This window comes from Anas platyrhynchos, chromosome 15 (assembly GCF_047663525.1).
Source record: "Anas platyrhynchos isolate ZD024472 breed Pekin duck chromosome 15, IASCAAS_PekinDuck_T2T, whole genome shotgun sequence".
Taxonomy (NCBI): Eukaryota; Metazoa; Chordata; class Aves; order Anseriformes; family Anatidae; genus Anas; species Anas platyrhynchos.
The window spans coordinates 6,948,855-6,960,969 of record NC_092601.1 but is presented as its reverse complement, the minus strand read 5'-3'; the positions used below and the strand labels follow the sequence as shown (position 1 = coordinate 6,960,969).

General features: G+C 55.7%; 1 protein-coding gene across 1 annotated transcript in view; it reads left to right on the top strand.

The window, feature by feature from the left end:
- LOC101800187 (uncharacterized) overlaps positions 1-12,115 on the top strand; it is a 39,108-nt gene that overhangs the window by 17,559 nt on the left and 9,434 nt on the right. Inside the window, exons 2-5 of the mRNA XM_027469135.3 lie at positions 94-144; positions 1,270-6,161; positions 7,797-8,919; positions 11,415-11,631. Coding sequence (XP_027324936.3) covers positions 8,049-8,919; positions 11,415-11,631 — 1,088 coding nt within the window. The 5' untranslated portion in view covers positions 94-144; positions 1,270-6,161; positions 7,797-8,048. The remainder of the gene's footprint in view (positions 1-93; positions 145-1,269; positions 6,162-7,796; positions 8,920-11,414; positions 11,632-12,115) is intronic.

Here is a 12,115-nt window from a genome sequence, read left to right as displayed (position 1 = left end):
GATGCCACTGTTTTATTTCTTCTCTTGTTCAAGATGCATTTGTATTCGCCTCACTGACTGCCTGCACGTTTTTGTTGTGTTCTTTCCTTGCAGGCCTGAAACAGCCATCCAGCCTGAGAATGACAGTACTTAGAGCAGTTGCTGGTAAGTGTCCTCACTCACTGCCTGTTTTATATAGCTCCATCAGCTAAAGGGGCCAATGACACCCATCTGCTGCGATCATTTGGTGTGGCTGTGCTGCCAATCCCCACTGAGAGAGGCCATCTCCCCTCCCTACTGCCTCTGCTGCCTTTTTTCCACGCTGCCCAACTCCAAGGGGTCCCCTGAGGCACACTGCAGGCCACAAGGGCTGGTCTGATATCCTGACCTCAGGCTGTGCTTCCTGTTACACCAGAAGTAAGGCTTGGGGTCCCATCGCTTTCTCCTGGCCTGCATGTTACTGCCTCCGTGCCTGGACTTCACATAGCCCTTTGAACCCGCTGCTCGAGCGCTTGAAATGGCTGCGGTTACATTCACCTGGTGCACAGCAAACTCCCACCCAGGGCCCAGCAAGGGGCTAAGAGATGGTGAAAGCTCCTGTGTTTGTCAAGGCGAACAGAAATCCAGAATTGTTCTTTGTCTCTATCCTCATTATTGCCATCTGCCTTGAAGTGAAACTAGCCCTGTGTTGGATGCTTGCTCCTGGAGGGCGATTTAGGTGCACACCAGTACTGTCCTGTACCAGTGCAGTTGCCCCTGGGATCTCCCTGGCCTCCTGCTGCCACTCCACAAGGGTCAGGTTTTCTGTAAGACCCAAGTTACGTCTGTCAGACTTTCTCGTAATTTCAGATGCCTTGTGGCTTCCCCAGCAGAACCAGATTCCTGTGTTTAGGTATCTAAATTGTGCCCTGGCTTCATCACATTTCCCACTTAGACTTGCTACTGACGTGTGCCTTTTCTGCATGTGCTCTGGGTCTAGTACAAAAAAGGACTGCCCTTCCTCCACCATTGTAGGGATCCTGGCAGTCTGCTGCTTGTGGACAAAACTGGGAAAAAGGGAAGGGAGAGGAGAAAGCAGAGTCCACTGCCTGGAAAAGAAGGTCCTCCTCTGGTGCAGTGAGCACCAGCATGGCTGGGTTTGCCTTCCTACCAGGCTATGGCCTGACAGCACTTACTCCTGCTCCTCCTCCTCCTCCTCCCAGTCTCTGTGCACTTCCCACTCCTGCACTTTGTTTCTTTGGGTACCACCTTCAGCCCAGCCTCATTACCTTTCCTTCTGTTCCTCAACAGCTCCAGCTTCCATGGCGTGTGGTGGCAGCTTGCAGAACTTAGTGGCATCGCAGCCCTCCTGGAGGAGACCTGGAGTGAACCAAGGGGTTTGGTGGGGTGGGATGGGATTAGGGCATCTTTATAGGAGTACCTGGGTGAGGGGAGGAGGAACACTTAGCATTGCAGTTCTGCTGTGGGTAGGGCAAAAAGCTTTCCCTGTGCCGAGGTCAGGTCAGGTACATTTGTTGTTTCTTGAGAATAAACACCCCATCTTGTTTGTGCAGCTGCAGTCTTAACTTAATCTGAAATTTGATGGTTGGAGACTGCTGCTCCTCTCAGCAGCCACACTTTTCCACACAGCTGGTGGGCCTGGTAAGCACCACTTGACACTGAGAGAAAAAGCCAATGCCTAAAAACAGAAGGCAGAATCTCAAGAAACACCAGATGACTTGGCCTGGCCAGTTTTCGAGCACACCACTGCAGTAAGTGCCTGCTTCAGGCACTTGGCAGAATGCAAAGCTATCCCCCAAGAACTGCTGGCACTGACAGCTGGCAGCTGCCTGGCGTGACCCTTCTGGCTGAGCAGATATGGGGTTTGCACTGGTGACACCAGGGGCTGGCAGTGCTTCCTACCATCGGGGCGGCCAGACCAAAGCTGTTGCCTGCTGCTTTGGTTCAGTATCTGTAAACTGAGAGAGAAGGCAGAGAGCGTTGGGGCTGAGCACTGGAGCACTTCTTTGGAGCGTTTTCCCTTTCAAAGCCCCCTCCTGCTTGGCAGCGCTGGGAAGTCAGAGGAGCTGGATGTGACCAGTGACACTGGGAGGCAGTGGCAGAAGCTCAGTGTGGAAAAAGGGTAAATAGATCTGGTGGGAATGTTCTGGGTGCTGAGCCATCATGTGTAACCTGCTATACCCCATCCACCGGCTTTTTCAGTCCTTTTTTTTAGCATTGGAAAGACTGCCCCCAAATATCATACTACTGGGCTGGCAGACAGGCACACAAAGGAACTTATTTGCTAACTGCTCCTTAGCCATCACTGTGACATGTACCAGTGAGAACATGTGGGAAGCACGGTGCTGATGAATTTGGTCTGCCAAGAAAAGGAAAACAAACAAACAAACAAAGAACAACAACAAAAACCTCTCTGCAGATCTCTCAGTTTGTAAATTTGTAGTGTTCCAGCCAGCAATGAGGGAAGGAAGAAAGCTGAAGAAGATAAATAGTGAGGGTTTCCTCAGGATTTCATCTGGAGTGGATGCAGGCGAGCAGCGTACAGGTGCTGAAAACAGCCTCCAAGCAGACAATAGCTGTCAGGGTCACCCTGTTTGGTGCTGTCCCTCCCCTGGTGGCACACACAGCCTGCAGGGGATGGCTGGAGCTCTGCCCCAGCTCCCCTGCAGTCTTCCCAGGCCTTGACGTCTGATTCTGGGGCTGGGGAGCACCCTCTGGCTGGGCACTACAAAATTCTGCCTGAGGATTTGGCATCGCCCCCCAGTGGGTGCGCACCCCCCTCACCCAAGCAGTAAATGTCTGACACCTCTCAGCCTGCAAGGGACGGGCCAGTTGCTCCACAAGTGCTTTGCTGGAAGCGGTGAGGTCTCTGGATTCAGGAGGGCAGTGCATGTTAGACTTGCTTGCAGCAGTAGCCTTAGAGACAGCACGCGCTAGGCGAGAGGTATCGCAGTGGCCGGCAGCGTAGAGTAGCAACGAAAAGGAAAGGTCCTGGTACCTGCGGGGGGGAGCTCAGGCTGTGGCAGCAGAGCAGGCAGCCGGGCAGTGCTGCTCCCTGCACAGGCTCAGAGCACAGCAGCTCCTCCACCTGCTCCACAGAAGGTGGTGGGTGTCCTGCGGAGACGTGGCCAGGCTCAGCTCCCCGTGGGCTGGGGCGCAGCCCAGGACCTCGCACCTCCCACGTTTGCGCAGGCGCAGCTGGAGCCTGGTGCACAGCGCGGCGGCAGCAGCCTGGGGGATCGGGTAGGGCTGCGCTGTGCCGAGCTGGCATTGCTTCGGGGCGGCCTGGAGGTCTCCCAGGGCAGCCTCCAGCAACTTGTGCGTGTCTGCATGCGGCAGTCAGCTCATTCCTCGTGCAGACCGTGAGTGAGCAGAACAAAACCAATAAACACTGAGCTCCTAGCGCCTCCTGCCTGCTTTAATCGAACCCGAGCCTCATTGCCCATCTCTTCGCTTCAGCTCCCCACGCCCTCTCACTGCTCCATGTGCCTGGTGGCACCTCGACCACTTCCACCTGGCCAGCACAACAGGGCCCCCATGGCCACAACAACAGGGCACATGGGCACAACATGGGCACAACATGGGCACAACAACAACGGCCACAACTGACCGCCCAGACACGGCAGCCACTGCTGACCACCTGGACGTGATGCCCATGGCCACAGGGAGCCCCTGCACCCCTGGGTGCTGTGGTGCAGTGGTGAACACCCACCGCCACGCACCCCATCACTGCCACCACAGCCACCATCCTGGGCCTGGCCACGTCCCTGCCATCCTTGGCACCCTGCAGCAAGGCCCGTCTGCCAAGGTACAGACCAGCCAAGCTCCAAACCCTTCCTGAAGCAGCTTCCTCTGCTGAGGCTGTTTTCAACACTAGAAAAATGTGGCCTTGTATGTCATCTGAACTGTCTGTGTCTTTCCTGCCTTTAATAGCTCCAACCAATAGAGCTTATTCAGAATACGGGTAGGAAATTTGTTCTGACATCACAGCACGTTCTCCCAATGAGGTGGGTAAAAGTTCTGCCTGGCTGCAGACACAGCCCGTGGAGCTCTGTCTCAGCAAAGCTGCGCCGCGCTGGATGCTGTGCTCCGTGTATGCTGGAGAGCAGAGACGTGGCCATGCCCAGCCAGCAGATACGGACACCCCTGAAAGCAGTGAGAGCCCGAGCTTTCCTCCCCGTGCTATGGCCCAGGGCCAGCCAGAACTGCCGGCCCTCATCCTGGCAGAGTGGACACAAAGAGATTTGCTGGGACACAAGCAGGAGTTCACGGCCCAGGCCCTGCCCCTCGCCTGGGCCCCTGTGGCTCCCAGCTCCCCAGAGCAGCCAGCAGAAGACCAGTTCAGTCCCCAGACCACCCTTGTTCTGCTTCCTCGCAGCTGGGGTCTGTGGGGAAGGGCCTGGCAGGGAGGAAGGCACTTTCTGAGTGCTCAGACTGGACAAAGCGAACCCTACGCAGAGGCAGGGGGCACTTGGTGTGGGCTGGGACCCGCTGCAGGCGAGGCCAGGATCCCGACTGGGATTGTGACATCTCTGCCCAGAAAGAGATGAGTCAGGGCCCCTCGGGTGAGGGTGTTTCCCCTCCCAAACAACTCTCCACCATCCTTTGTGGTTCAGTGATTGCATAAACACAATGTCTCCAAACTCTGATAGTTAAAGTGAACAAAACATGCCGGGGAGAACACAGGCTTACAGTACAAAAGTGGAGATGTTGGGCAGGTCAGGGACAGCTCTCCCAGCAGAGAGCTCAGCTTGGCTCCCCATCGGTGTGTGATGTGCCCCAGCCGCCTGTCAAACGTGCCAACCACTCTCAGATCTGAGCAGGGCCCACAGAGCAGGAGCTCCGTGCACAGCCACGATGTGGGACCCTGCTGCTGCAGCCCGGTCCCCAGCCGGGCAGGGGGCAGCCACACAGCCTGCACCAGCAGTGATGGGATGGGATGGGCCTTGGGGCACAGCACCACGCCGCAGACCTCGCCAAGTGCGCATCATGCCAGCAAGGCTCTGTGTCAGATCGGGCACAGTGTGCAGCCCCAAGCCCCAGTAATTAGCACCATGTGCTCTAAAGTTTAGTCAGCACTCAGATGGGAACCGCTCCAGCATCGTTCTGGGGACGCTGCCAGTGTGGCAGAATTGCAGGATACTCGCTCCGTGGCTCATCTGCTGGTATGGGCACAGTGCTGGGGCTGCCCTGCGCCCCAAGGAGCCCTGAGGGCAGAACCTTCCCCGCCTGGCTCAGCCTCTTCCCACAGCTGCAGCTCCACTGAGGACAAAGGCGGAGGCAGCCCTTCTGGCAGAGCTTCCATCTTGCTGGAGCTCTGGTTTCCAGTTACAGGAGGGAGGAAGACACCAGGCTGATGAGTCGCAGAAGCCCACGTTTGGCCCTGCAGCAGGAGCAGGACAGCCTGCTCCCCGCAGCCTGCCCAGGGCAGTGCCCTCAGGTCTCTCCCAGTGAGGAGAAACATGGAAGGGGCCTGGGCAGCCCCACAGGGAGGTGTGGGGAAGCAGGTCCTCAGGGTTGGTGGGGAAGAGGAGTTAGGTCGGGCCTGGCCCTCGCCAGGGAGTTGTGTCCCAGCACCGCATGGAGGTGAGGAGGCAGCGTAATGCCCCCCCGGCCAGGAAGCAGCATCAGTGGAGACACAGCACTGGGGTGCAATAAATTGTGGGGGCCGCAAGGACCGGTCCCCCTGGGAAAGCTCAGCCTGTGCCACCAGAGCAGGCTGGGCAGGGCCACCCAGCACTGCCACCGAGCCCTCCGGGTGCCGGTTCCCGTGCTGGGAGCAGTGTGAGGAGGGACACCAGTGCTGGCTGGGGAGCTCATGCGGGTGGGGAGGCAGGTCCACAACACCTGTACATCCATCCATCCATCCAACCATGCAGCAACCCACCCATCCATGCATCCTTCCAGAAGGAGAAGGGCCGCCAAGAGCCACAGAAGGACCTTCTGGGTCGTGTGAGCTTATTTTGGGGACGGAGCCTTGTGAGGGGCTGCCAGCACCTGGGACACTCGTGGCTGACGCTAGGGGTGGGCAGAGCACGGCTCGGCTCGGCAGTGCCCGGCGGGGGCCGGGGCCGTGCCGGGGTCCGAGCCCCCCCCTCCCGGCACCGCTCCCGCCCCGCCCCGCCCCGGTGCGGTCCCGACGGGCGCGGCGGCGGCGGCGGGTCCCGGGGCAGCGAGCGGCGGTGAGTGCCCGGTCCCCATCCCCGTCCCCCGGTCCCCGTCCCCATCCCCATCCCCATCCCGTCCCCGGGGCGGCTGCGGGCCGAGGCTGAGCCGGAGCCGTGCCGGGAGGTGGCCGCTCCTGCCCCGCTGCTCGCCCAGCCCCGGCTCCCTCCGCTCCTGCTGTTTTCTCTCCCTTCCCGTGGTTTTCCTGGCGTCTCACCCCCGGGGGGGAGCTCCCCTTTCTTTCTCTGTCCTGTAACTGAAATGGGGACAGAAACATGGAAATAGGGCACCGGCGAGGCTGGGCTGCTGCAGGAGTTTCTTTCGCTTCGGATCCAGCTGGGCGGGACCGAGAGGCTGCCGGAGGGGGACGCAGTGGGTCTGCAGGAGATCCGTGCCTGGGTGGGAAAAGAGCGAGTTTTGGTGCCAAGCACCTACCAGGAGAGAGGGCAGCCCTGGGGCCGGTCCCATGGCACGGGGCACACGTGTTGCTGCTCGGGAGGCAAAGGGGTGCCCAGCACAGCAAAAGGGGGAGGCGTTCTGGGGCAGAGCAGCTTAGCATCACCTCTCCATCAGGGTCCTTTATTTTCTGGCTCACGTCAGCTTCATTTTTACCATTTCTCATTTTTATCACGGTTTCCTCCCATTTGTCCTGCGTGTGGCCCGGGTGCCAGCTTTCAGTTGGCACAGCCAGCCCTGCTGGTAGTGCCAAGCCGCGCCAGGCTGCCAGCACCAAATCCGTGCTTCTGTGCTACCTCTGCAGCTGGTGCTCAGCTAAAAGCACTGCAGGCGTCCACCCACACAGCAGGCACCCCCTTGACTCAGCCACGACGTGAAGGGACCGGAGGGTTCTGTGCACTCCTCACCCGTCAGCCCCAAGGGGATACGGCCCCACAGCCTGGGGATGAAACCTCGGCGTGTCCAGTCTTGGCTGACACGGGCTGCACAGAATTTATCTGAACCCCTCAGGTGGTGGCACGAGGGTGTTCATGGAAACCTCTGTAAGCGACAGGACAAATTTTACTTTTTTTTTTTTTTTTTTTTTTTTTCACAAGCATCTTTATTTGTCCGTTTCACACCGCTTATTTTTTTAGACCTGGCTTCGGGAACGATTGAGTCGTGCGCTTTCTCACTGAGAAACCCATACGGGGAAATGGTGCTGCAGGTCCTGTGGGGTGCGTTGCTGATCTGTGCGTGGTTCCCCCAGCCCTTTGGCTGCATCTGCCGGAGCTGCAGCAGGGCCGAATTGGTTCGGTGGTCAGTGGAGCTGCTCTGCAGTGGACGTGATGAGATTCTGCCACGGTCATCTGTCCTCCCCTGCATGGAGAAGATGGTTACTGTCATCTGTAGTGCTGCTTTCTGTTAATTCCCATGGAATAAATTAGGGAAACAACTGTTAATAGAGATACCACACAACGTTAAGTGTTCATGCAAATCTCAGAGCTTTGAACACTGAAAATGGCTGGCTGTGTTCCACTGCAACCACTGTTAGGAATCTCGATAAACCTCTGAAGAAACATGGGGAGGAAAAATTAGAGATGTCCACACATACTGGGGCTTTAAGGCCATTAAATTGCACTGTCGTGTTTCTGTGTTTCCTAACTAGTTGTTTGATTGTTTGTTTGTTTGTTTGTTTGTTTTCTCTCCCCTTAAAGGAGCTGAGCTGGGAAAACCTTGTTCAAACCATACCTTTTCCAGTCTGATTTTTGCAAGACCGCTGCAGTGCTTTGCAAACCAGAGCTCTGTAGAGAAGTGCCTCTTCCAGCGCCTCCTCCAGCCAGCAGCCAGGTTGGAGGCCTTGTCTTGCTGTCATCCAGCTGCCCAGCAGCAGCAGATTCTTTCTGTGCTGTCAGGACAGGCCTTTGCTCCTCTAGATCGGAACTGAAACAGAAGTCCGAGCTATCGTCATGGGAGATGTCTGTCTGGTTGGATTGATGGTGCTTGTGTACATCTGGTTTCCCAGGGTTGCTGCCCAGAATCTCATAAAAAACCCCAGGGACCAGAACACAGAGCATACCCTCTTGATTAATGAAGTCAATGCTGACACTCCAGGCATGGACACTTCTGAGTTTGTGGAGCTCTATCACACCAGTGGCCGAACGGCCCGTTTGGATGGCTACTATCTGGTTTTCTACAATGGCAATGGAAACCGAGCTTACAAAGTTTTGAACCTTCAGGGCAAGGTTACTAATGGCCAAGGGTTCTTTCTCGTTGGGTCCCCTTCTGTGAACCCGGCAATAGTGATTCCTAAGAACACAATCCAGAACGGCCCCGATGCGATTGCTCTGTACTATGGGAAAGGGAACTACAAGGAAGGCATGGATGTCACAAGTAGAGGACTGGTAGATGCCTTGGTCCATAAGACTAGGAAGATGGACAGAGCGGACACTCTGGTCAGTGTACTGACTCCTGGCAGAGATGCTTTTCTGGAGGACTCCACCTTCAGGACCACGGATGAGTCAATAGAAAGGTGCCGCGGGGCAGATTCTCAGTGGATCTTCCAAGTGGCCGTGCCTACCCCAGGCACAGACAACCACTGCATCCTGACTTCTCAGCTGAATGCGTCTGCTGTCCTGATCAGCGAGGTCCACGCTGCCTCTTCTGCCGAAGACTTTGAGTTCATAGAGCTTCAGGGTCCCCATTCCACCGTGCTGAGGGACATTGTTCTGGTGCTGATTGATGGTCGGACCAAAGACATTTATTTCACCATGGACGTTTATGGCAAAACCTCAGCGGATGGGCTTCTTCTGCTTGGTCCAGCACAAAGCAAAGCCCCAGGTAAGCACTGCGCTTTCATGGCTATCTTGGCACTGAGGGAGCCATCGGCCAGGTTTGGGGCTGGAGGATACTGCCTCTTTTTATTGTGGTTTGGCATTCTGATAGATAGGTGAAAACATGAGCTCAATGCTCAGCGGCAGATAAAAGAGCTAATAGTGCAAATTGAAAAAGAATTGCATAAGGCAAATAAAATATTAGAAATTATTAAGAGGAGAATTAAGAGGAGAAAAATTGAGGTCTTATGACACTGCATAAATTCATTATTTGCTTGCATCTTGTCTTGTGTGGTACAATTTCTTAATCTCATAAGGACACGTTAGGGCTGCAGAAATTCAGAGAAGGTCAGGGATGGTCAGTGCTCTGGAGATGTTTCCACAGAAGAAGCAGCTAGGTATGCTAGTGCTCTTCAGCCCAGTAAAGCTTAGGAGTGCCATGGCAGAGGTTTTAGAAGTGGGAGCAGCCTGAAAAAGATGGGCAGGGGTTGATTGATTGCTCTCCCATCTGGTACAAGAGCTAAAGGGCATCGGAAGAAGCTAGAAGGTGGTGGTTTTGGGAGAAGTGGGTGGAGGCAATGTGCTTCACAACAGGCAGAGCTGCTCAGGCGAGGAACCTTGAGAAAGATGGAAGTTCCCAAGTGCTTAAGGGGAAACCAGGCAGGTTCAGGAGAGAGTCAGTCCTGTAGATTTGCTGAACACACACAGCTGCATCCGTCTGAGAAGGTTTCTGAGGTAGCGTTAGACAGACAACGTTCAGGGGAAGTATCGTGTGTGTTCATCATCATCTTCCCCAGATACCTAGGTATGGTCAGGGTCGGTGGGAAGTGAGCTTCTGCTCTGACCCATCCTGGTGTCCTTAGGCACTGCCTGGGAACGTGCTGTGCTACACCAGTGCAGACAGAAAGTGCCAGGAGGGACCTGGCTTGTGCCAGGGGACGCCATCCTGCTGCTGGCCAGCCTGGCTGTGCCGCGTCCCCTTTCCCACCCGTGGCTTGGGGCTGCTCCCAGCAGACACAGGCTCCCCCCAGAAAAGCAGGAGGGCCGTTCTCTCAGTGCGCCCAGACCCGTCGGGGTTGTGCTGCCCTTGCTGCTTCCTCCTAGAGCTTCCAGGCCACCAGAGGAGGAGGAAATGTCTCATTATTTTGGGCACTTCAGAGGAAGATGTTGCCAGCTGGAGGCCCTGACTCTGCAGCTGTCTTGTGCAATTCCCTGACTCATGATTCCTGAGTCAGGCTGTGTGTTCATCGCTCACAAACCCGGTTCCCATCTGTAATTCATGAAGTACCCAGAACTGCTGTTCTGCAGTCAGCAGGCAGGATGCTCAACAAAGTCGAGCAAAGCTCAGACGATGGGGGCAGCTGAAGTGCTCTGCACTGAGGTTTGTTGTCTCTGTGGCAGCTCTCCATCACGTCTCACACCAGGGGGCTAAGCCCCAAATAATCCCAGAAGAGCCCGTTGTCTGTGTGGGCTCTACTCTGCCCACCAGAAAAGCTGCTTTGCTTCTCCCTGGGGGCTGCCAGCAGCTGGTAGGCTTGGGGGGCCCCAAGGGATGCAAGGGCACAGCCAGCTGCAGGCTGAGCAGGACATTTCTGGGGATGGCGTTTGACTGTTCCTTGGGGCTTCCTCAGGTCAGGAAGGAGGCTGGAGATGCACTTTGGCCTTTTTTTTTTTTTTTCAGACAGGGGCATGGGGGAGCAACCGCTTGTCCTTGCCTCTCTGCCCTGAGCTCTCAGTGCAGGGGGAAGCATGGAAATGGAAATGTCAGCAGTGCTGACAAGAAGAGCAGAAATGCTGCTGCTCACTGTGCTCAGCAACTCCCGCTGTGTGCTAGGGAAATAGCTGGGGAAATAGGGAACAGTACGTACAAGGAAGGAAATGGGGAAAGTCCTCCAAATTTCAGCTTCAATGCTGTCTGCTGGTATCCTGGACCCTTGCTGTGAATAAGTTTGTGTATATATATGTGAGTGTGTGTGTTTGTAAAAACAAAACAAGGACAATTACTGAAATGCTATAATTTTTTTAAAATATTTTTCTGTACTATCAGAGCAATTGCTACCTTAATGCTTAGTTCATTTTGCAGATGTCTTTCGGAATTAAAAAACAACTTTACTGTAAGCAACGTCACGTCTGTACTTGTTTTCCCATTCCCCTTCTTATGCATGGACCAGCTTTTCTGTTCTGCGCCAGAGCAGCAGAATGGGAGCTGCTAACATTTCCTCCTCCAGACCACGAATCTGGCCACCAACAGGGAAATTCAGGCTGTAAGGACGTGGGAAATGTTAGCGAGCAGGAAGAGGAGGCTATGGGTGCCCAGCCTGCACTGATCAGCCCACCCCAGATATTTTCTAAGTTACTGCAGCTGAAGTGATGCCGTTTTCCTGCTCCAGAGGAATTGCTCGTGTGTGGCTCATGGAGCATCATCCCTCACATCTGCTTTATGGGGTGTCACTCCCTTACGGCTTACATGGTGTCATTGTTCCTTTCCTTGGTGGTGTGCAGTGGACTTGCCGTTCCCGGAGAACTCTACTCACCCTGTCCTCAGGGATGGCCCCAACGCCGTTGCCCTCTACAGAGGCAACACCAGCAGCTTTGCCCTGGGGAAGGTGCTGCCGGCGGCTGGCCTGCTGGATGCCTTCATGTACACGAACAGCGAGGGAGCGAGCCCCGAGCTGCTGGAGGCCCTGACGCTGGGCAGACCTGCCCTAGAGAGCACACGGTGAGATGGGTGGGGAGGAGGGTTCGCTGTGCAGTGGTTCTTCCTGCTAGGGTCCTCCTTGCCCCATGTCCCCAGCCCTCCGCAGAGCAGCGCAAGCTGTGAGGAGGTCGAGGCTGCCTTGGGGAGGTCGGGGGTGGCGGGCGCGTACGTCCCCAGGTGGGTCGTGCCTGCTCTGTGACAAAATGGCTCTGCAAGAAGAGCCCTTGTGCAGTGAGTGCTGGTGGCATCTCGGGTCTCGTCCTGTCCCAGCTGGGGCTGCAGGTTCCAGGCATCTCCACCCAGCCCCTGGAGAGGGCAGGGCTGGAAGATGAGTGCCACCTCCAGACCAGTCCTGCTCTCCTACCAAGTCCTGCCTGGTCAAAGTGGGGAGGTGTCCCCCTCAGCAGACCTGGCACTGCAGAATAAAGTATCTGGGGAGAAATCCTACGACCAAATCATTACTGTTTATTAATTTATTATTTTATCTTTTTATTAATTTATTATT